At 34.3% G+C, this 26339-nt stretch overlaps 1 protein-coding gene across 7 annotated transcripts in view; it reads right to left on the minus strand.

Annotated features, from left to right (window-relative positions):
• FAM149B1 (family with sequence similarity 149 member B1) overlaps window positions 1–26339 on the minus strand; it is a 53579-nt gene that overhangs the window by 18891 nt on the left and 8349 nt on the right. For 3 of the 7 annotated variants that reach the window (XM_032469868.1, XM_032469863.1, XM_006173399.3), the window contains exons 4-7: window positions 12983–13125; window positions 12076–12192; window positions 4078–4245; window positions 300–487 (exon numbers count right to left, since the gene is read on the minus strand). In XM_032469868.1, coding sequence (XP_032325759.1) covers window positions 300–487; window positions 4078–4245; window positions 12076–12192; window positions 12983–13125 — 616 coding nt within the window. Of the gene's footprint in view, window positions 1–297; window positions 488–4077; window positions 4246–12075; window positions 12193–12982; window positions 13126–26339 lie in introns of all 7 variants that reach the window. The other 4 variants (XM_032469865.1, XM_032469866.1, XM_032469864.1 and 1 more) reach the window with 2 other exon arrangements.

Genomic DNA, 26339 nt, shown 5'->3' on the forward strand with positions numbered 1-26339 from the left:
GTTGTATATCAGTTATTCTTCAATAAAGAAGTTTTAAAAATGTGTTTGTCACTTGCACGAGTTTTTTTTTTCTCACAAATAATTATATTCAAAGAGAAAGCACAGTATCTAGTCATCATATATTAGGCTTTGTTACTCATCCACTCATTGTCAGGTATTTTCTAAATATCTTTTAGTTTCTATGAGAAATACAAATACGATTCTTTGGTACTAATTAAGCACATAATCTAATAGACTGGTTAGGGCTTGGAAATCAAAAAACAATTATTTTTTTATATTGTTTTCACAAAGAGCCTTACCAGAAGCAAATCCCTCCCAGTGACTACGTGTCAACTGCTCCATACAGCTTAGTACCTTGCTCCACACGTCATCAAACACGTAAGCAAGGACGTCCTCTTTCATGCAGTAAAATGGAGCAATCGGTGGGTACCCTAATTTCTGTTTCTCTGTAGCTGCTTCTGATTTCTTTCCGTGAAACCCCTCTTCCCTGTAACAGTAAGAAAGACTTCACAGTTACTCTTTACTGAATGTTCACCACTATCTTTTGTGCTGCTTAGCAGTGTGATTTGTGCCCACCCTGTGCTGCCAACCCTACCCCTCTCCCCAGCCAGGCATAAGTAGCACAGATATTAAGCTGCCTTGTGAACTAAGGGAGTTCTCAACAGGGGAGATTCTGCATTTCCCTTTTCACTCCCACCCCACCCCCCAACTCTGCCAAAAAAATAGGACAAGATAAAGAAGACTGAGAATCACTACTTTTTTTAGCTGTAAATAAATGAGCACTGCCAACTGAGCAACCAGCTATGACAATTAAGCACACATAAATAATCTTTTTGTTGTAATTGGATAACATTTAGATTAATATTAACGTGACACATTTAATGACATGTAACTGTGATTATGGCATAATTATTTGAGGCAGTGATTCATTAGGGAAATAATCCACATAGATTATTAAAATTAGTATATTTTTACTAATCCAAATAAACATTTGGTAATTGGCTATAAAGGAAAAAGAGGCTAGCCGAACAGCACAGGAAGCTACTCTGAGGCTCTTCTGGAGACTGTGTATCTATAACCCAGGAACTCCCAGTTAGCTAAGCCTGTTTCTTCTGACAATGAGTGCTAATAGCCCCAGAATTCTGGGGGGAGAAAATCTAGCTGACAGATATACTTACCTATGACAGACGTATTATAAACTAAGAGCAAATTCTGGAACTGGCTTGGGGTGGGGAGAAATACCTCCCAGCCTCTACAGTAAAAGTTACTCCTAGGGCAGCAGAGGTCTCATAAATTAATAGGAAACTAGGCAGGATAGAAGGATGCTAAGAGGTTTATGCAGGGCAGCGGGACTCTCTGCTTCTCCTTTCCCAAGGAAGAGCTAGCCTGGTGCTAAGTGGGGAAGGAGGCCAATTAGTATTAGTTGTATTAATTTATATTGCTTTTTAGAAGAGAAAAAGACATTCATGTGAAAATTCAAATTGTACAGAAGGAAACATAAGTACATAGTGAAAAATAAGTCTCCTACGTCTCTGTTCCCCAGTCCCCATTCCCAGAAGGAAGCATACATAGGTCCAGAGAAATAGTTACATCACACACTGTACTGCACCTTGCTCTTTGAATTATCAGTGTATCTTGGCACAGGATCCCTAACAATACATGTAAAATCTGCCTCTTTTAAAAAATAACTGCGGAGTATTCCATTGGATATAGCATAATATTTCTAATTAGTTATTAATCAACCAACCTTTTGCTCTTATAATCAATACTGCAATTAATATCTGTGTACAGATCTTTCTTGACTTATGTATTGGGTTACAGCTCAATAAACTCTTCGTAAATTGAAAATATCATAAATCAAAAATGCATTTAACCTACTGAACATTATAGCTTAGCCTCACCTACCTTAAACATACACAGAACACTTACCTTACAGCCTACAGTTGGGCAAAATTATCTTACAGAAAGACTACTTTGTAATAAAGTGTTGAATATGTAATTTATTGCATACTCTTCTGAAAGTGGAAAACTGGTTGTATGGGTATAGAATGGCTGTATGTGTATTGGTTGTTTACCCTCGTGATCTCGTGGCTGACTGGGAGCTGCGGCTGCTGCTGCACAGCATCACAAGAGAATATACTACATATAGCTAGCCCAGGAAAAGATCAAAATTCACAATTCAATGTACAGTTGCTACTGAATATGTACTTTTTTTGTACCATCATAACATCGAAAAATTGTAAGTCAAACCATCTTAAGTCGGGGGACTGTGTGTATGTAGTTCTTTGGCTACATGGGTGTTATATCTGTAGGGTAAGTTCCTATAAATAGAATTATTGAGTCAAAGGGTATATGCATTTCAATCTGAAAGATATTGCCTACTTTCCTCTAAAGAGGTAGTATAATTGTCCAGTAGTGAAAGAACGTGCCTGTTTTCTCATTCACGGAATTATCAGACTTCTTTATCTTTTGTTCTTTGTAGCCCAACAGATAAAATAGTATCTCATTATAGTTTTAATCTGCATTTCTAATTGTGAATGAGATTGAATTTCATTTCATATATTTAAAATCCATTATAATGTGAACTACTCTTGTTCGTTGACTGTTTTATCCTCATTCTTTCCCTTATTGATGTACATATTAAGGAAGTTAAGCCTTTGAGTATGTATGAACTGCGAATATTTCTGCCAGTTTGTCTTTTGACTTCAGGAGTTTTTTCTGTGCAGAAATTTCATTTTATGTAGTTATTGTTAAGAATTTCTTAAATCACTTGTCGATTTTATGCTATGGTTAGAAAGGCCTTCCCTATTCTCAAATTATTTTTTTAAAAACAATCTTTCATATCTTATTTTCTGTCAAACTTACATGATTTCATTTGTCACATCTCAGTATCTCAAGATGTTGGAAAGGAAGACTGCCTTTCTAAAAAATCTTCCCTGTATTCCCTAAAATTCATTAGGTTTACTATCAGGAAAAGGGGAAGGGATAAGCCATGAATATCATATGTCAGATTAGTTAAATCAGCTTTATTTTTTAATAAGCTAATATGAAGGGAAAAGACCTTTGAGAAAAAAAGGAAGAGAAAACATGGAAGAGAAAACAGGGCTAATTTGACCCCGGCCAGATGAAGTCAAGGGGAAGGGGGCAGTCTCTGGAAAGCCAAAACAACATACTCTTGGAACAGTGAGCTAGCTCAGTGGTGTTATGTATAGAAATCTGGGTTATGCTTACCTGATCCGAGTACTGTGTACATTAAGCACGGGAGTAAATGTGTCTCAGGAGGAAACATGATGGGAGGAAGAGAAGTCCAGAATCATGTGACCCAATACTAACTAGACCTAACCACAGCCTCACAGCCTAAAATGAAATTCTCACTTCTAGATGTGCTGTGGTGACTATTAATTCTGAATTTTTAAAAGCTTAGAGGAATTATTTAAGAGGCTAATATTTCAGAAAAATAACATGGAATCGTGAAGAGAGCACTGGATTTACAATCAGATGAGTAAAATTTTTATTTTAGCTTTACCTCAGACATTATTTAACCACTATGATTCTCACCTATCCTGCAAAGAGGGTAAATAATATCTGTGTCACAGAACTATCGTCATAATACAATAAGAAGATGTAAATTAACATTATTAATTATAAAGTCTGCCAAGTAAAAGGTTTTGTATAAACTGTATATACCGTTTTCAAACAGGATTTATGTAAACAAGGCTCACATCTTTTTAACTCTTTTAAAAAGTTTCAGAGTTTCCACGAGTTACTGATGATAATTTACAAAGAGTAAAATTATGTGGAAAAAAAAATTGATGCATTTTAAAATGTTTACTCTCAGGAAGAGGCAAATTACATGTGCAGGAAGAAAATATACAAGGAAGTCTGGTATGTGGAAGCAATAAGAATTTATATCAACTAAGTACATGAACACTGGTCACTGAGAAATATTAGAAAAATAAATAACAGAAATGGACATAAATCTAATTATAGGTAATATTTGTGGTATACTTTAGAAAAAGTAGATATTAATACATAAAATAGGAGGGGAGTAAAAAGTTTAAAAGACATAATACTCACATATCTGTGTGGTCGAATGCTAGGTATTCCTCTATTATTCCTTCAGAGAAGATGACACAGTCTTCCTCTTCTCTTTCCATAGAACACAAGCTAGGGGATTTGGCAATGGAAGATGCTTTAGGAGCATAAGAAGATGAAAAATGTAACTTCTTTCCCCTAATACCAAATCTGGGGGAGGAAAAAAAGCAAATAGTAATTACGTACAGCATAAACAGTTCTCACAGCAACTCAGTTGCACAAGTTTCAGCTCAAAGTCCCTTGCTCTAGTGACCCCTTCCTGGACTACTCTGAACCTTAAATCTATAATTTCTCAGAATAGGAGTAAATACTAGCCATAGACCTACTCTGCTTAGGTGTATTATGCACTTTTGAATACTCTGTGCTATCTTCTCAGATGCAATAGCTATGGCTATAAAATGTTTTTTTTTTTAATTTAGTAAGATTCACAGTCATAATTACTTCTTTAAGATACCTCAGGAAATTATGAGTTTGTTTCAATAACTCAATCATTTTTCAAAACGCATGCTCCTAAAGGGCAAGGATCTTCTCTCATTTATATTTAAATTCCTCTTCCTACCCAAGTATTCAGTGAATATGTAATAACTCATTCACTTCAGCAGATTTACTTTGGAGAAAGTCAAATCTGAGCAATACAATTTTTTAAATGGCTCTCAGTTTAACCAAATATTAAATATAGCCAATGTATGCTTTGTGCTGTTCTTTATACTTTTTTGTACCTTAAGTATTTTTTTTAAACAGTGAAAAAAGAATAAACCTATGTCACTTTTCATCAAGGCTAGTCGGAAAATCTTACTTGGAAGACATTTTGGAAATATTTATTAAAAGCCTTAAAATAAACATACCTATTGATTCAGTGGTTTCATTTGTAGGGATTTCCTTCAAGGATATGACCTACAAGATTTAGCTATAAAAATTATCATCACAGAATTATTTATAATTGACAAAAGTCAATACTAGCCCAACTGTTTCAAAATGTAGGATTGGGAATTGGTTGTTTAAATAATAGTATTGGAAGTCTATGATGTTATTAAATTAATGTTGGGGGGAAAATGGAAGATGCTCACAATAAAATGGTAAGTATTAAAGATTACAAAATAGGTACAGTAATTTCACAAAACTATATATATATGTGGCAGAAAATGCTTAGAGTGTCCAATATCCATTCTTCCCTTTTTTCCTAGTAAACGATGCCAATTTAGTTCTGGAGAGCAATACACCCAACCTTAAAGACATTTCCCACTACTTTGCGGCCAGATGTAACCAGTGAGGTAAGAGCAGAATTGTTGTGTGGGACTCTGGGGAGGCTGTTTAAAGAGAACTGGCCTAGCTATATGAGGTGCCCTTTTGCCCTTCTGCCTTTCCTCCTTCCTGCTGCCTGGAAAGTGAATGTCATATTTGGAACTCTATCAGCTATCTTGGACCATGAAAAAAACCCAGGAAAAAACATCCTGGGCTAGCATGGTGTAGCAGAAAGATGAATGGAGTCTAGGACCCTGAAAACACCATGCCATCACCATGATGTCTTTAGATACCCTTCCTCCAGACTTCTTTTAAAAGAAAAACCTCTGTTTTGTAAGCCACTAAATAAAGTATATGGTTCAGAGGAAGTGGTTGGAAAGGTATGACGCCAGACTGTGAAGTACATTTTTAATTTTGTCTAACTGATAGCAATGGAAATGAATTAAAGTTTTTAAGAAGGGGAATGACAGCATCCTTGCTTTAAAAGATCACTATGGTGGTGATGAAGATGATAATGTGGTTAGGAGGTTAGTGCAAAAGATAAAGCAAGAGCTGGTAAACTGATGAGAGCCTGGACCATGGCAGGAGCCATAGGGATGAAGAGACAGTAAGAGATGAGAAAAAGTCTGAAGAACCAGCACTTCTAAACCAACTGGTATTACTGTTTATGAAATCTCTATTACTGTTTATAAAATCTCTAAACTTGAGACTTAAGAGTTTTTAAAGTCTTTGTTATGAAATTCTAAAATAGTGATACCCAAATTCTGGTCAACAGATTTATGGCAATCATGACAGATTTGTTTACTGATCCACACCAAAATGAGCAAAATAAGAACAATGCTCAGTAAGACTATAAAATACCCTTTCTTGAAAAGGACTGTCCTTATTATGTATTATGCACTTCATGCTTTTTTTGTGTTAAAATGTCTTTTCCTTTATAAAATAGTGGTGTTAGTACTTTTTTTCTACCACATGACAAAATTAAAAGCTGTCAAACCCATGTCAAGCGTTGCATTCGCAACATTCCATGTTACTCTGCTATTGTATCATTCCATTTGTATTATTAACCAATCATTTTTTAGTCAGTGGTAACTAGTGGAATTACCTCCTTTAAAAAAAAATAGGCTTTTCTAACAAAGTATAGGCCTTTTCATTTGTTAAAAAAATTTTTCAGTTAGATAAAGCGGTAGCAAAAAACAGATGGTAGTAAACTGTCTTTGCAAATGTTATTTCTAACAAAAGAGTCTTTTAAATCATCAGACTTCAGAGATTACCATGTCTAGAAAATAACCTTTAACTTCTAAAATGTTTGTAGTTCTTTTACTTACTAAAAGAATAACAGTAGTCTTACCTAATAATGTATTGACCTGAAAGTAATATTTATATTAAAGTAATATTTAAGTTCAGATCTGTTTTCTTGTGAGAGGAAAAAAAAAATCACTGCCACTTTATTCTTCTTCACTTGTATGGAGGATAAAATGACTTTGCAAGGTTTATTATTTAGACGGTCTAATTTGGAGCCAGCCCACGAAGCTGTAGGCCTTAGGAGGTGGAATTCTGCAGCCTTCATGGAGGTGATGACTGCAGCCCTCCAGGGCGGATGGGAGGAACAAGTGGCAAAGAGCTCTCCTTCCTGACTAGGATCTGAAAAGCACAATTAACTACTCTCAACTCCACTTCAGACCAAATTTATCTCTCAGTAGACCTCTAGAAATGACCAAAATAGAAGAAATTTACATGAAGGTGTGAGCTCATGATGCCAAAAGGAAAAACATTATAACTTAGTATACTGTAAAGGAAATATGATTGTGGATGGCCCTACCAGTAGAAGAACTGAAAGAGAATATTTCCATGGTTTTAGAGAGGTTCAGAAAGCTCTTTATGTCTTAAAAAAAAAAATCTGATTTGTAATTAGCTTGACTGGGCTCTTGCATTTAGGACAGTTATAAAAAAAATCAAAGAAAATGAAAGCAAAAGCTATAATTTGTAATGAGTGACACAAGGGAGGTGGGCTTAGGACAAACACCACTATATCACTTTAATGATTTTTTTTAAATTGTGGTAAACAATAAAGCATCAAATACACCATCATAACCGTTTTAAACTATATGGTTCAGTAGTGTTAAGTATATTCACATCATTGTACAACAGATCTGTTGAACTTTTTCATTTTGCAAACTGAAACTCTGATACCCATTAAACACTAATGTCCCTTCTTCCTCCCCTCCCTTGACATCCCCCCTTCTACTTTCTATGTCTATGATTTGACGACTTTAGATACTTAATATGGGTGGAATAGTGTTGTATTTGTCCTTTTGTAAGTGGCTTATTTCACTTAGTATAATATCAGTGAGGTTCATCCATATTGCAGATGTGACAGGATTTCCTTCTATAATATTCCATTGTATGTATATACCACATTTTCTTTACCCATTCATCTGCTGATGGATATTTGGGTTGTTTCGAACTGTTGGCTGCTGTGGATAATGCTGCAGTGAACATGGGTGTGTAAATATCTCTTTGAGATCCTGCTTTGAATTTTTTGGATATTGGATATATACCCAGGAGTGAGACTGCTGGATCATATGGTAATTCTATTTTTAATTTCTTAAGGAACTTCCATATTGTTTTCCATAATGGCTGCATCATTTTACATCCCCACCAACAGTACATAAAGGTTCCAGTTTCTCTACATCTTTGCCAACACTTGTTATTTTCTGTTCTTTTGTTAGTGGCCATCCTGATGGGTATGAAGTGATATTTTATTGTGGTTTTAATTTGCATTCCTCTTTTGATTAATGATGTTGAGCGTTTTTTCATATGCTTGTTTGCCATCTGTATATCTTCTCTGAGAATTGTTTATTCTAGTCTTTTGTCCATTTTAAAATTGGGTTATTTGTTGTTTAGTTGTGTAAGTTCCTTATATATTCTAGATATATGCCCCTTATCAGACATGCAGTTTGCAAATATTCTCCCCCATTCCACAGGTTTCCTTTTCACTCTGATGACTTTCTTTTGATGCACAGAAAATTTTAAGTTTGATGTAGTCCCATTTGCCTGTTTTTGCTTTTGCTGCCTGTACTTTTGGTGTTCTATCCGGTAAATCACTTCTAAATGAGGCAATGAGGCTTTTCCCCAATGTTTTATTTATAGTTTTAGGTCTTACATTTAGGTCTTTATAGTCCATTTTTAGTTTATTTCTGTATATGGTGTAAGGTAAGGGTCCCACTTCATTCTGCATGTGGATATCCAGTTTTTCCAATACTACTTGTTGAAGAGATTGTCCTTTCTCCATTGTGTATTCTTGGCACCCTTGTTGAAAATCATTTAGTCATATACACAAAGGTTTATTTCTGGGCCCTCTGTTCTTTTAATGATTTCTTAAGAGTTATAGTTTTGCATATAGTCATATATTTTAGCAACTTATTAGTTATTACAGTTAATTTTTGTTGAGATATGCATTTAAATTAAGGGTAGCTCAGCCCCTTATGCTAACTTGAAGCAGCAGAATGCATAGTTTTTTCAAATAGAAATGTCTTAGAAATCATCATTTCAGGGACCTTTTCTGGCCTTTGCTTTCTTTCTCCTTCTGCTGCCATCATCTTCTATCGTTGTAAGTTCCTAGAATTCCATTTTGACCTAGACATTAATATTTGTTTTGATTGGTAACACTGTTTTGCAACCATAATATCAATTAATTAATTTTCATGGATTTGTTATCATATAAATATGATATTTTGATTTAGTAAAAAAATAAAACAAAACTGAATGCTAACCATGCTCTAGGTGTTGTGCTAAGTATTAGAGATATAAAGAGGAAGAGATTGCATTTTTTGTATTGTTTATTGTACCACTTTACTCTGGCCCAAGAACTCAAGAATGGAAACTGGACCAGATATCCTGTTTGGTACATTTGAGATTTGAAAGAAAGCCAGTGTGGGAGGATTAATGAATGAGATAGAGAGTGACAGAAGATAAAGACAGAGATGTAGACTGAGGCCAGCCCTTGACATAATTTTATATTTGTATCTTAAATTCAGTGGGCAGGTATTGAAGATTTTTAAGTAGGGGACAGAAAGGATTAACTCTGAGCTTTAAAAGGAAAATCTGATGTAATGTGGAGGGGCAAGAATGGATATAACTTGAAATGTTATTTTTACAGAAAGTCTCAGCAGTTGATAAGCCTCATATTTTATGGAAAACTTATTTGTTAAACTGAAAAAAATATTGAAATGAATTCTTGACACATTTTCCACACTTCTTATTTAAAAAGGGGGCAAAACTGTAGCAACACCACCAATTTATATACCCTCACTACCCTAATTTTGTTCTCAAATACTAGTAGCCTCTCAAAGGAATTAGGCCTCCTTGAATTTCAGCTGAATCCGTGTCTAAAGGAAGGAAAAATTAAGTAGGGCCTAGAACATCCTACTGTAACCAGAAAGTAAGGTTATAGTCAAGACAAAAACAAGGGAGTTAGCTTGACATGGGCAAATTGTAACAGTCTGAGCATCAATAATAATTATGGTTAATTAAAATGTATAAATACATATATATTGCAAAATGATCAAAGTTCTTTCTTTGTTTCGGTAGAGGACAGAAATCCTGAAAAACTTAACTTTGTTAGCGAAATAAGGGAGTATGGATGCTAAAATTTTAAGTATAACAGTATAAAAGTAATGAATAACTTCCAAATTGATAGGGGAAATATGGAAAACTCACTGTAACAGAGGGAAAGAGAATTAAAACACAAGGGGGAAAAACACAAGAAAAAGAAGATAAATAGAAAACACTAAATGGTAGAAATGATTCCAAATACTGCACATTACAGTAGACAAAATTTACCCATAAATAAGACAGAAACTCTTAAAACTGGATTTTAAAAATCCAGCTACATACTATTTTAAGAAATAAAACAGGGAACTATATTCAATATCTTACAGTAACCTATAATGAAAAAGAATATGAAAATGGGTGTATGTATGTATATGGATGACTGAAATATGCTGTACACCAGAACTGATGCAACATTGTAAACTGACTATACTTCAGTAAAAGAAAAAATAAATCTCTGAGGGGGCAATGAGACAGGAGGGAGAAGGAAAGGGCACAATCATTAAAAGAATGACACAGAAGTTAGCACCAAGATGGCAGAAGATTCAACTCCCAGTAGACCTTGAGCTTCATTATACACTCACTGTACTAAGTTAGCATAGTACATTGGCACTCCCGCAGGTGCCATGTCCAGGGCTAACCATAAAAGGTCAAATAGTGAGTGATGGCCCAGTTCCTGGGGATCCCAGCCTGTCTCCAAAGTAGTTGGAATAATCCTCCCACCTGTTAGCATATGAAATTACCAAGCCCATAAAAACTAACAACTCCGCACCTTGTGGTCGCTCTTTTGCTTTCTGAGATGGCTGGCACACTGTATATGGAGTGTCTGTCTACTTCTGCTTTACCCACCCCCACGCCTCATGTCCTCTATGGCCTTCTGAGATGGCTTACACTCAGTCTATGGAGTGTGCATCTCTCTGACTAAATCTACTTTTACGAAGGGAGGAAGGGAGAAAGAAAGGAAGTCTGCAGTATGTTGTAGATGATTTAGCCAGATGTCCTTAAAAAGGAGGCGCTAACTGCTCAGACTTGTTTCTTATTTCTTTAGAAATAAGTTCTCTAAATGGAACTAGTATTTATAGTTATAAAATAATAAGGGATATATAAAGTTTATACTAACAGATCAGGTAAATATATCTTAATAGCAGGGCATGGGTTTTGTAATTGTGGTCAGTGAGAATTATAGAATATATTATTTCTGTGGGAGACATTAGTTTTTAAAAATCTGAAATGTATATAAAAGGAGTAAACTTAAAAAGGCTTATTGATGTAACACATGAGGTTTAAATGTTAAAAGAAAGCTCAGTCTAGTGACCAAAAGCTTAAGTTTAAATAACTTTGGGAGAAGCAAACAAATCCCATTCTCTGAGCAAAAATCAGTTAGTTGATAACCCAGATTCCATAACCCTAACTGACCTACGACAATAATACTTTACTTTGTGGTCTAATGAAATTACTACAAGCCCAAAAAGGCATCAAAAGTAAGTAAAACTCCAACTCTTAGAAGGTATCAAGTAAGTAAAGCTACAGTCTTAGGAAAAAGTAAAGGAATAATTTTAAAATGAATTAAAACTATGAAATGTTAGCATAGAATTAAGGGTAAGCATAGATTTTTGAAATAGTCCTATTTGAGTTTATTTTGCTGCTGTTTAAATAGTTGGAGGTGTTCAAAGAATTAGCCATTTAAATTAATGTACTAATTACTCAGTTTAAGCTAATATACTAACAGCAGTTTAACTTCTGTAGATTAAGTTGTAATTAGCATTACATGTTTAAGAAAAATCACTTTTTCAAGATTTTTTTCAAAAAACTTTTAAATGTTTCTTAGATCCCTGAATTTCTTTAAACCAGTGTATCTACACATCTGTTCCAAGAGGGAAGTGCCTGTATTTATAGACAGATGTAGATATAGATATATATTGATCTGAATAACCCTTAAGCCCTAGAGAATGTCTTACTTTTTGAACAAAAAATTAAATAACAAATTTCTAATATGCATGAAGACTATGGTCAATCTTACAGAATTTGCTTGCTTCACTAAATACCAATAGTAAGAAGTATTTTAATCCCTAAGTATAACTGGTAGAATATAATACTTGTACATTACAATACATAAATACTTACATAGTAGAATCTCTTTCTTGAGACAGTGTTGCCTCATATGAAGCTGAAACAGCAGAAGGGGATCTAGGGTACAGTCCATAACCTTCACTTGGAGTGATTATCTGCCTACCCAGAATCCTTCAAAGCGAAGAACATAAAGAGACAGTTAAGCACCTTCACCGGGCATATATAATGTAGATATTTTTGGAACAAATTTGATGGCTTTACATAGAAGTCCAGTACATACTTAGTCTGTTACTGATTAAGAAAGATTCTTGAGAGAAATGTGAATCCAGAGCCTTATTAAAGGTATATCTCTCTTCCCCAGAATGGAGATGGAAAACATAAAGCTATAGTCACTCCCTCTACTCCCCCCAAAACTCCAAGGAAACTAGGCAAACATTTGTAATTTGCCCTCCATCCTCTATAACAGTCTTCATTAAATCTTCCAAAATGGGTGAAAGACAGGCCAAATTAGTGAAAATTGAATTATATTTTTAAGAACATGAATCTATAAATTTTAAGTATGTGTAATAAGTGCACTAATGCAGTTTCTAAGGACACTTCCTAATAGCCTTTATCTGCTTTCAAGTATATGTGCGTAAGAATTTAACTGTAGACAACAGTGTAACCAAGTACATTTTCTGAACTTCTTGCTCTAAAGAAGAGCTCTTTGGACAGCGACAATACACAGATCTTAGCTACTGGTATAGAAATTGTTTTACTCAATTAGGACAACATATTGGTAGTTATGAAACTCAGAGAAACTGCCATCGACGTGAGTTTTCTATCAACTGAGGCTTTTCAGCACATGGCCTTATTTACACAAAACCATGCCCATAAAGATTTCAGAATAAATAAATAGGTTTTTTTGAAGTCTGCTTTTCAAATTCTAGTATTAGCTATGAATATACAAGGATTCCAATACCTGAGGTGAGGAAAGCTACATGTCCACTGTTGGCACTCTTCTTGTAGACTCTTAGTATGTACACTCAACTTCTGCTCATATAAGAGCTCATCAATGGCTGTGAACATTGCCTGGACTTTTTCAGTTGCATTTTGATCAAGTTCCTAGAAGAAATTATTACTCCATAATATTTAGGTGAACTTTAATCTCTGTTAAAAATCGTAAAGGTTAGTGGGGGAGGGTATAGCTCAAGTTGTAGAGCACATGCTTAGCATGCACGAAGTCGTGGGTTCAATCCCAGTACCTCCTCCAAATATGAATTAATAAATAAACCCAGTTACCTCCCTCATTAAAAAATCATAAAAGGTAAAAAGCATTCAGATTTTTGTTTTGTTTTTGATATTTAGTCCATTTGAAATACTGTTGAATTTTTGTTAAAGAAAAGTTAAGTTAATGAGTTTTGGCTCTTTAAGTATTCAAATAGCCTTCCTATTCCTGTTTAAAGGAAATTTGTAGAAATATCTACATTTTAAAAGTAACATTTTCTTCATCATGAAAACCCAGAAAAGTATAAAGAAAAATAAAAATTACCAATAATTCTACCACTGTAAAATAATGATTGTTAATTTTAGTATAGTTGCTTGGTTCCAGTATTTTTTTAGAGCTTAAAGTAGACAGTCAATCCTACATGTATAATACTTTGTAGTGTGTATTTTTTACTTGACAATTTAGGTTAAATCTTTTCCCTATAAATCTATGGCTATAAACTGTGAATTTGATCATGTTATCTGATTATCTGCTTACTCTCTACTTTATCTGTATTTATGCATCCTTTTGCATTCTTGTGGAAGAAAAGTTACACCTTCTTTTAAAAGCACAAGATGAGAAATATATATTTTCATTCTAACAATAAAAGTCAGCTTCTATACAATAAAACAGGGCTTGCTAGGTAGATGTAGAGTTTAACTTTAAAGACTCAATACAAATATATTTTTAAATTTTTCTTATTTATTATTTTCAAGTTCCTGGATGGAGTAAGCTCAAACTTTCCTAGTCTCAGTGAAATCTATTACTTTTCCTATTAAATACTTATCTTCTTAAATTCTGTTCATGTCAGCTTTTTTTTTTGCTGGTATTTGCCTCTTAGAACTCTTTCATCCCTTCATTTTCAACATTCAGGAATCATTCTGTTTTTGATATATTTCTTTAAGTAGCATGTAGCTGGATTTTTAAAATCCAGTTTCAGAGTTTTTGTCTTATTTATGGGTCAATTTTGTTCACTTATAATTATTGTAATGTGCAATATTTGGACTTATTTCTACAATTTATTTTGTGTTTTCTATTTACCTTCTTTTTCTTGTGTTTTTAATTCTCTTTCCCTCTGTTACAGTGAGTTTTCCATATTCCCCCTATCAATTTAGAAAATATTCATTATTTTTATACTGTTATACTTAAAATTTTATTATCCATACTCCCTTATTTCACTAACAAAGTTTAAAGTTTTTCAGAATTTCTGTCCCCCACTGAAACAAAGAAAGAACTTTGATCTTTTTGTAATATATACATATATCAAATTATGTTGTACACCTAAAAGTAATTCAATATTATATGTCAATTATATCTCAATTTTTTTAAAGGAAAAAGAAAAGGAGAACAAAGATGTGAGATACATTGTGAGGACAGAAGACACAGAAATTGATGACTGATTCATTGAGAGAGGTGGTTGTGAAGATGAATCCAAGCCTTCCATTCTGGGTGGTAGGATGCTGCTAGAAATCTCTATCGTATTTTTTTCATTTAACTTTTTATCTTTACCTTATTTCTGACTTAATAGCATATATTTTTAAAGCAGGAGAGGTAGACACTTAGGACTTTTCAGGAAAAACTCTTACTAGTGTTTTTCAAGCTTTAGGACCATGTGGACAGTGAAATCAATTTTAAGACATTATTAAGTAATACCAAAAAAGTAAAATATAATAAAGCAGAATGGAAAGTAAAATATGATAGTGATCACTCATATAATGGTTCTTACTTTGTGTAGTTTCGTCATGTGTTTTATGTACACACACTGGGTTACAATGTCAACTACATGTGTTAGTGTGAGTTGCAGTTTAAAGTTTCAAAGGCACTTTCTAGTCTAAACCTTCCTTCCTTCAGTTTACAGGACTATTGACAAAAATGAAAAGGGATTTAGGGGCTTAAGACATCTTTCACCACTTTGACAATCAATGACAATCTACTTATGTAAAACAAATTTTTAAAAAGGACTTTGATATGCTTTAACTTCCCTCTAAGCATCTTCCATGTGATTTTTATTTTGAATTTTAATATTAGTATTGGTTTTAACACATAAAATATTATTGTTATTTGTTTTAGTAACTACTTAGGTTTACTAGTATGCTTTGCCAATTACTTTGTTCTCTGTTGCTTCTTATATCCCATTCCTTTCTTCTGGCTTTATTTTCCTTCTTGCTACAATCTGTCCTTTAATAGTTCTTTCAGTGAGTATAAATGAATGGGAAACTTTTGTTCTATAGATGTTTAAAATGTCTGTATTTTGCCTTCACTACTGCATGGTAGTATATCATATATACATAATTTTATTACTTATTATATATATCATAAATAGAGGTATATCATTTTTTCCTTAGTTTGAAGATATAATATCATTGTCATCTGGCATTTATTGTTCATTGTGAGCAACCTGTTGTAAGTCTGATTTTTACTCCATTATATGTGATCTATATTTTCTAATAGCTTTTAATAGTTTTTTTTTTCTTGATTTTCAGCAGTTTCTCTGGAATATATCTGGAAGTTTTTTGTTTTTTAATTTGTCCTTCACTTACAGTGCCTTTTCAACATGAAGACTGTTGTCTTTCTTCAATTCTTTAAAAAAAAAATCAGTGATAATTTCTTTTAATATTGCCTCTCTTCCATTCTCTCTTTCCAAATTTCTGTTAGACATATATTGCAGCATCTTGATCCATTTTCCATGTCTCCTAACTACTCTTCAGATTCTCAATGTCTTTAGCTTTCTAGTTCCAGGTGATTTTCTTAGTTCTGTCATTCAGTTCACTACTATTCTGTTTTACTGGGTTCCATTTACATAGAGTAATCATGTCCAGTTATCTGTTGAGATATTTCAAATGCTATTCATGTCCAAGATTTTAAACTGGATCTTCATATCTGTCTTTTCTTAAATTAAAATCTCTACCTGCTTTGTTTTAAGAGTCCCCAGTAATTTTAATAGATGCTATCTTATCCCTTAACTCTGAGTACTTAAAAAAAGTTTAATAAACTTTTGGAGAATAATTTATATACAGTAACATTTCAAGTATATACATGCAGCACAATGAGATTTGACCAATGTATTCACCCAACTAACCACCATTTCCTTCCAGTTTAGAACATTTCTGTCATTCCAGAATGTTCCCTTATATCCTATGTAGTTGAATTTTCCCATTCCCCATATCAAGAAACCATTGATCTGATTTCTGTCACTATAAATTAGCAGGTCTGTTCTAGAACTTCATATCAGTAGGCTCATGCAGGATGTACTTTTATGTGTTTAGTAGCTTCCTTCACTCAGCAGAATGTTTCTGAGGTTCATCCATGTTGTTGCATCTGTTGGTATTCATTACATTCTATTGCTGAGAAGTACTGCATTTTAAGAACATGACACAATTTGTTTTTATCCATTCTCCTATTGAGGGACATTTGCATTATTTACAATATTTGTTTTTATGAATAAGTCTGATATGAATATTCATGCACAGATCTTTTTCTGGACATATATTTTTATTTCTCTCAGATAAATACCTAGCAGTAGAATTATTGGGTCTTATGAGTGGATGTTTAGTGTTAAAATAAACTACTAAACTATACTGCAGAATAACTATATAATTTAGCACTCCCACGAGGAATGTTTGAGCATTAAATCTGCTCCACATCCTGACTAATAATAGGTATTGTCAGTCTTTTTAGTTTTAGAATTTTGGTGTGAAGTGGTGTATCATGACAGTTTTAAATTTGCATTTCTCTGATGATAATGATATTGAGCATCTTTCTGTATGCTACTTGGCCATTCATATGTCCTCTTTTTACAGACTGCCCAAGCCTTTTGCCTATTTTTTTCAACTGGTTTATCTCCTTAATGTGGAGTTTTAAGTTTTGGATACATCCTTTGTCAGATATATTTACTGAGAATATTTTTTCCCCATCTGTGGCTTGTCCTTTCATTTTCTTGATAGTGCATTTGGAAGCACAAAAGATTTTAATTTTGATGTAGTCAAATTTATCATTTTTTTTAAGCTTGTGCTTTTGGTATGTCATATCTATGAATTAGTTGCCTAACCCAGGGTCTTGCAGGCAGGTTTCTCGTTTTCTTCTAAAAGATTGACAATTTTTGCTTACATTTAAGTTTATAGTTTATTTGAGTAAATTTTTTGTATGATGTAAGGTAAGGGTCTAAGTTCACCTTTTTGCATATGGATACCCAGTTGTCCCAGCAACATTTATTGGAAAAAATATCCTTTCCCTATTGAATTGCTTTGGTAATTCTTCATCAAAAATAAGTTGACCCTAAATATAAGGGTTTATTTCAAGATTCTCTGTTCTGTTCCATTGATCTATAGGCCTATCCTTATGTCAATACCATACTGTTTTGATTACTGTACCATTATATTAAGTTTGGAATGTGATAGTATAAGTCCTCTAACTTTCTTCTGTTTCAAAATTATTTTGACTAATATGGGTCTTTTGCAATTCCATATGAATCTTAGATGAGCTTATCAATTTCTACAAAAAGCCTGCTGGGATTTTGATAGGGAATGCATTAAATATATAGATCAATTTGGGGAGAAATGCCATCTTAATATATAGCCTTCCAGTCCATGAACATGGAATGTCTCAGGTATATTTCATTTTTCTCAGCAATGTTTTAAAATTTTCAATGTAAAAGTCTTGTTCTTCTTTTGTTAAATTTATCTCTAACAATGTTTTTGTTCTTTGTGAATTTTTAATTTTCATTTTCAGATTGCTCATTACTAATGTGTAGAAATACTGTGGATTTTAAAATTTAGATACAATTCCAATACCATGAAATTTATCCTTTTCAAGTGTGCAATGTAGTGGTTTTAGTGTGATTCCCAGTGGTTTGTAGTATATGCACAATTGTGCAACCATCACCACTATCTAACTCCAGAACATTTTCATTATCCCCAAAAGAAACCCTGTCTTGCATTAGCAATCACTCTCCATTGCTCTCTCTGCCTGGCCCCTGGCCACTACTAATCTGCTTTCTGTCTCTATAGATTTGCTCTTTTGGACATTTCAGATAAAAAGAATCATATAATGTGTGGCCTTTTGTGTCTGGCTTCTTTCACTTAGCATGTTTTCAAGGTTCATTCATAGTGTAGCACCTATTAGTTCTTCTTTTTTATGGCTGAATAGTATTGCATTACATAAATAAAATGTATTTACAATTGATTTCTATAACTGATTTCATATACTGTGACCTTCCTGAACTCTACTAGAACTAAGAACTAAGAATTTGGGGAATGAGGTGGAGGGAGTGTAAGTTTTTTAGAATTTTCTACATCATGTCACCTGTGAAGATAGTTTTATTTATTCCTTTCCAATGTGGATGCCTTTCATGTCCTTATTTTGTCCTTTTGCACTGACTAGAACCTCAATACAGTGCTGAATAGAAGTGGCAAGAGTAGAAATCTTTACCTTGCTCCTGATCTTAAGAGGGAAATATTCAGTCTTTTCCCATTACATATACTGTTAGCTGTTGAGTTTTTCTTAGATGCCTTATGTCAGGCTGATGAATTCCCTTTTACTTTCTAGTTTTTTGAGAGTTTTTAACATGAGTGGGTATTGGATTTTGTCATATTTTTCTGTGTCAATTGAGATAATCATGTCGTTTCCCCCCATTACTATGATGTATTAATTTTCTAACGTTGAATAGCTGTACATTCCTTGGATGAATTTCACTCAGTCAGGGTAAATAATCCTTTTATGTTGTTAGTCTTGGTTTGCTAATAATTTAAAGTTCTTATGTCTAATTTCAGGAGAATATTACTTTGTAGTTTTCTCTTCATGTGATGTCTGTCTGACTTTGGTATCAAAGTAATACTGGCCTCACAGAATGAGTTAAGAACCATTCCCTCTTTTCTGAAAGATTGGAATTATTTCTTTCTTTAAATATTTAAGTGTATATAGAAATACAATTGATTTTTAATTGACCTTGTATCTTGTGGCCTTATTAAACTCATGTAATAGTTCTAATCAGTTTTGTTTGTTTTGTGAATTCCTTAGAATTTTTTACATACAGAATTCTTTTCTTGGGATGTCTTTGTCTGGCTTTGGTATTAGGGTAATAGTAGCCTCACTGAATGAGTTGAGGAGTGTTCCTTCTTCTATTTTCTCAAAGGGTTTATGAAAGGTGTTTATTATTTATTTTTTGACTATTTGGTACAATTTACCAGTAGAGCCATCTGTGCCCGGGGCTTTTCTTTGTAGGAAGATATTTAATTTATTTAATTATTATATATCTGTAAGGATTTTTTTATTCCTTTTTGAGTTTCTTCTTTGACTCATTGGTTATTTAGAAGAGCACTATTTAATTTCCAAATACTTGGGTATATCCCAAATTTGTATCTGTTGCTCACTTCTTACTTAGTTCCAAATGGTTGGAGAATATACATAGTATAATTTCAATTCTTTCAGATTTATGAGACTTGTTTTATGTATGCTTGAAGAGTACATATTCTGCTGTCATTGGGGGAAATCAATTAGGTCAAGTTGGTGGATAGCATTGTTCAAGTTTTCGGTATCCTTGTTGATTTTCTGTTGTTCTACCAAGTATTGAGGGTAGGGTTTTGGAGACTCCAGCCACAATTGTTGTGTTCTCTTTCTCCTTTCAATTCTGCCAAATTTTGCACCATGTACTTTAAGGCTGGGTTGTTAGATATATATAAGTTTATGATTGCTTTATTTTCCTAATGAATTGGCCTTTTCCTCATTATGAAATGTCTTTTTGTTTCTAGTAGTATTTTCTGCCTTATAGTTTACTTTGTCTGAGTTCAAATTGAAGCAGTTTTTATGGCTGCCTTGGCTGTAATTTCTGTGCTCTCACGTATCTCCTCTGCATTTTCGTGCTGACTGAGGCAGCCAGGGATGTGTGCATAGTTTGGGCCCTCTCTGGCCTCTCCTGCATGGATATGTGCAGTTTATTAGGGCCTTCTATGACTTATATCTCAGATTTCCTTGATAAACTTCTGAATAGTCTGCCAATCCATTTTTTGCCCTACTTAGTACTGAAACCTCAGACTATCTGAGTCACTGTTTTTCCTTGTTCATATGCCACCGAGTTTGCTACGATTATTGACAATGCTATTGGATATAAGGTTCATCCAAATCTACTGAGCACTTTCTGGTGGTAAAGCTGCTGGTTTACACAGCTTGCCATTTTAAAGTTGAACAGACTCTTACTGTTCCTAATTCAGAGTCCTATCGATTTTCATGAATAACTGCTACTCTATTTGTTGTGTTACCTTCGGTCATTTTATTGTTGGTTTGGGGGAAGATTTGTCAAGCTACTCAATCTGCCATACTAGAAGTCCCACCTCATAATTTTCTTTTATTATATTGTCTTTGTCAGGTTTTGGCATCAATATTATGCTGGCCTATAAAGTGAATTGAAAATGTTCCTGTATTTTGGAAAAAGTTTGTGCAACTGTTATTTCTTCCACAAATGTATGATAGAATTCATATAGGTGAAACCACTTGGGCCTACAGCTTTCTCTGTAAGAGTTGCTTGATTCAGTTTCTTTAGGGGTTTTACAACTGTTCATATTTTGAGGAATTTGTCCATTTCATCTAAGTTACAGAATTTATTGGCATAAAATTTTTTATATTCTGTTAATATTATTTTAATGTCTCTAGGATTTGTAGTGATAAATTTTCTTTCATTCCTGATATTTGTAATTTGTATTTTCTTGCTTTATCTTGACTGTTATCACTAGAGTGCTTATTAATTAGTAATCTTTTCAAAGAATCAACTCTTGGATTTGTTCATTTTCTCTTTTATTTATCTATTTTGTGTTTAACTGATTTTGCTTTTAATTATTTCTTTCATTCTACTTTGGGTTTAATTTACTCTCCTTTTCTAGCATCTTAACCTAGGAAATTAGCTTATTTATTTAAAAACTTTCTTCTTTTCTAAAATAGGTATTGAAAGCTACAAACTTATTTATAAGAACTACTTCAGCTGCAGCCACAAATGTGGATATTTTATGTTTTTGTTACCATGTGGTTCAAAATACCCCCTAATTTTTCTTGTAATTTAATATTTAGAATAGTTTTGTTTAATTTCCAAATATTTTGGGCTTTTTCCAGGTATCTTATTGTTACTGATTTCCAATTTAATTCTGTTGTAGTCAGAGAACATACTCTGTAAGATTTAATCTTTTGAACAATATTGAGACATTTTATGGCTTACCATACAGTCTGTCCTTGTAAACATCCCATATGCACTTGGGAATATTGTGTACTCTGCATTTGTTGGGTCTACCCTCAGATCTTCTATGTTTTTTACTGATTTTCTAATTGTTTTATTAATAACTAAAATCTCTAACAACAGTTGTGAATTCACCTAGTCCTTTTTTTGGTTTTATTAGTTTTTCTTCATACATTTTGAAACACTAGTAGATATTTATTTATTCAGAATTATTATATCTTCCTGGTATGCTGTGTTATGGACTGAGTTATGTCCTCTTCAGACTCATATGTTGAAGCCCTAATCTGCAACATGATTTTATTAGGAGATAGAGCCTTTAAGTTGGAAATTAAGGTAAAATGAGGTCATAAGGGTAAAGCCCTAATCTGATAGGACTGGTGTTCTTACAAGGAAAGGAAGAGACACCAGAAATCTCTCTGCCTGTGCATGTGTCCAGGAAAAGGCTATGTGAGGATGCAGTAAGCCAGGAAGAGGAGCCTCACTAGAAACCAGCCCTGATGGCATCTTAACCTTGGACTTGTAGCCTCCAGAACTGTGAGAAAGTAAATGTCTGTTGTTTAAGCCACACAGTCTGTGGTATTCTGTTCCAGCAGCCTCAGCGAAGATAGGCTGCCTTTTTATCACTAAAAAATATTCCTCTTTCCCAGTGACCAACTCTGTGTCTTGAAGTTTATCTTGTTTCATATTAATATAACCATGTCAGCCTACGGTGTGCATGGTATAACTTTATCCTTTTAATTTCAACCTATTGGTCTTTATATTTAGAGTGCATTTCTTCTATATAGTACACAGTTGATTCTTGCTTTTTTATCCATTCTGCATGTTATCCATTCCATTTGCATTTAATTATTTACATGGTTAGGTTGAAATCTACCATCTTGCTATTTCTTTTCCATTTGCCCCCTCACCCTTTTTTTGGTCCTTTCTTGTCCTTGTTCTGTTCTTTTTTTTTTCTTTTCCTTTCCTGCCTTATTTTGGGTTAATCAAATATTTCTTAGTATTCCATTTTATTGCCCCTAGTGGCTTCTTAGCTTATTCTTCTTATAATTCTTTAAATGCTTGCTCTATGGCTAATAATAGGCATTCTTAACCTATCAAAGTCTAGTTAAGAGTCAATATTTTACCACTTCATACCTCCCTCTTATTACTTCCCATTCCTCTCTTGATACCTGACACTTCACAAATGTAATAACCATATAACAATAATTCCATTTATATTCACTCATCCTTTGAGGTGTATTTATCTCAGCTTTTACTTCTACAAATATAATCTCCATCTTGCATATTTTTTGCTTTAATCAGTCACTTATCCCTTAGAGAAATCACCAAAAAATACAGACTTTTATATTTACCCACTTAGTTAGTTTCTGGTGTTCTTTATCTCCCTATGTCCTGCAGATTCATCTACCCTGAACTCTGATCTCCGTTACTCAGCAAAATGGGGCCACCATGCTTCGGATTCTAGCTCACAATTCCATAGTTAGAATATTATCCCCAGGCAGGGAGCCAGGATAAACGGGCTCACTTTATGAGTTTTTTTCTCTCATGGATTGTAGCTGTGTGCTGCCTGTTAACCAACGCCTTAACAGACACTCAGCATGGGGTTTCAAAGCCAGAAGAGAATAAGGAAGGCATCTACCTGGGAGGGCATCCTGGTAAGAAATTGGAACGCAAGCACGATAAAGAGGGCATGTGTGTGGGAAGATGGCCCGTTGTATGGTGGGAGCCCGAGAGGGGTGATGAGAACATCTAAGCATTTTTTCTGACCCTGAGCAGTGTGAGAGGGGTGTTCTCGTTACTTTGGCAGTGTACCAAATTACTCCAAAACTGAATGGCTCAAAATAGCGATAATCATGTATCATCCCTCCAGGTTTCTATGTGTCTGGAATTTGCAAAGATCATGACAGGAATGGTTTGTCTCTTCTCCACAACATCTGGGATATCAGTTGAAAGGCTCTTAAGGTTGGAGCTGAAAGCATTTGAATGCTCATTCTCTCAAATGTCTGGCAATTGATGCTGGCTTTCAGCTGGGGGGCTTCAGTAGTTCTCTACATGGGCTTTTCCATGTGATTTAAACTTCCTCACACCATGGTGGCTAGATTCCAAGGTCAAGCATCCAGAGAGAGAGAAACAGAAATAGCCAGGCAGAAGCTGTGTTGCTTTCTAACCTAGAAAATCATGTAGCATCACTTTTACTGCATTCTACTGATTGAGGCAGTTAAATGGTCCATTCAGGTTCAAAGGGAAAGAACTCCTCAGTGGAGGAGTACCAGTATCTTGTAAGAAAGGCATGTCAGATAGGAGATATATTGGCATGACTTTTGAAAATATAATCTGCCACAGTGGGTGCCCTGCTCATGGGGGAGCAGGTTGTTGCAAAGTGATGGAGCACAAGTGAGATTAGAAGAATGTCCATGTGGGAGGCCAGCCAGCTTATAATGTTGGAACCAGAATGGAGGGAGGAAAGTTACCCTGTGCGGCTGGAATAGGCAGCCCCACCCTGGGTGACAGCCCAAGCAGTGTGAGGAAGGTGTCTATGTGGAGGCCAGGACAACATTAGGTGTCTGACTCTGAGCAGGATGAGATCATTCAGTGGGTGGGAGAGTAGAGGGGGCAGTGACCCAGCATAGGGTGCTGAGACATCTGTGGAGTGAGAAGGGCATTTGGAGAGGTTAGGAGGCAGTAGTGTGAAACTGGTTATGTTCAGGGAGATTAATCAAATAAGTAAATCTATTAAAAATAATGGGAGCCAGGTTGCTCACTGTCAGATAAAGAAATTACAGATTTGGAAAAGGGAAAAACTAGAATGAACCTTGTCATTTCAGAGTGGAGTAGGAGGAATACTTTTTACTCCCTATTTCTGTCCACTGGGAGGGTTTGGGAATGAGTGACACCTGAAAAGCAGTGAGCACACTTAGCACCCAAATATTTGTTCCTAAATGTGGCACTAAAAGGAACCAGGGCTCCTTGGAGAAGTGACTGATTCCAGGGCTGAGCAGAGATAAAATAGTACTCAAAGAAGGATGGGGGCATGTCAAAATGGCACAGAAGCCAGCCTGAGGGAATTCTACTGGCCAACTCTAGGACAATAAGAACTTAACTTAAGATAAATAATGATAGTGATGTATTATAACTCACTGAACAAAATAGGAATCCTTGAGTCTACATTGATATAAGTAAATTCATAAACTTAAAGTTTGATGAGGAATAGGATAGTAGCCACATAATTTCAAAGTACCTCTCCACAAAATACTTCTAAATACAAATAGAAAAAAATAATAAGGTAGAAGACACCAGTTTAATTACGTGATCAAAGTGAACATCATCAGTAATGGGACAAATGGAATCATGTGCCACACAACAATGCGATGAGAAAAACAGGCTCATTTGTGTGATACCACAGATTGAAGAACTGTTCCAGATTGAGGGAAACTAGAGAGACATGACAATGTGATACGACTTTTGCTATAAAGGATATTATTGGGACAACTAGTGAAACTAATGCAATCTATGGATTAGACGGTAGCAATATATCAGTGTTAATTTCCCAAATTTGATGACTGTACTCCAGTTATACAGTGCCCTTGTTTGAAGGAAATACACACTAAAATATTTGGTGTGAGGGAGCATCATGTCAGTGACTTACTATCCATTTGTTCAGGAGAAAAACATTTGGCCCTTCATACCCGTGTGTTTGTAAATGTAAAATATGTTTACATTGTATTAGGTATTACAAATAATCTAGAGATGATTTAAAGTGTGTGGGAGGATATGTGTAGGTTATATGCAAATACTGCACCCTTTTATATAAGAGACTTGAGCATCCGTGGAGTTTGGTATCCATGGGGGGTCCTGAAACCAATCCCCCACATATATGGAGGAATGACTGTTCTTTTTACTATACTTACAAACTTTTCTGTAAGTTTGAGGTTGTTTCAGGTTTTTAAGGAAACACAATATGTAGTAATTGCAACTTTGATCACAAAATCTGATTTTCATTAAGACACGCCTTACTAACAAAATAATAGATTTCAAAGGAATTACCTACTCTGACATACATGTGAAATCTGCAATTAAATGTTTCTGTAATACAAAGAAAATATCAACATTATTTATATACTAACCGGAAACCTTGAAAAAATCATATAATTATAGGTATAAATATCAAAGAGAAACGTATTCTTCAAAAAATTAAACATAGAGTTTTTATGTGACCCAGCAGTTCCACTCCTAGGTATATACCCAAGAATATTCAAAACATGTGTCCACAGAAAAATTTGTATACAAATGTTCATAGTGGCATTATTCATAACAGCCCAAAACTGAAACATCCCAAATGTCCATCATCAGATGAATGGATAAACAAAGTTTGGTATATCCATGCAATGGAATTATATTCATTAATAAAAAAGAACTACCAACACATGCTATAACATGGAAACCTTATATGCTAGGTGAGATAAGCCAGACACAAAAGGTAACATAATGCATGATTCACTTATGTGAAATGTTAGAATAGGCAAATCCATATAGACAAACAACATTAGTGGTGGCCAGGGGCTGAGTGGAGAGAGGAATGGAGAGTGATAGCTAATGGAGACAGGGTTTCTTTTTGGGGTGATGAAAATGTTCTGGAATTAGATAGTGATGACAGTTGTGCAACTCTGTGAATATACAACTCTGTGAATATAAACCACTTTAAAAGAGTGAACTTTGTGTGAATATTGTAGTAAATAATAAAAATAAATCCAATGAAAGTTTAATCTAGTATTCTACAAGATAAGAAAAACATTTAAATTAAATATCAAAAGTTTTAAAAATATGGCAAAGACTATAAATTTCTCCCAGAAGCCA

The sequence above is a fragment of the Camelus ferus genome, chromosome 29, assembly GCF_009834535.1.
Source record: "Camelus ferus isolate YT-003-E chromosome 29, BCGSAC_Cfer_1.0, whole genome shotgun sequence".
NCBI lineage: Eukaryota > Metazoa > Chordata > Mammalia > Artiodactyla > Camelidae > Camelus > Camelus ferus.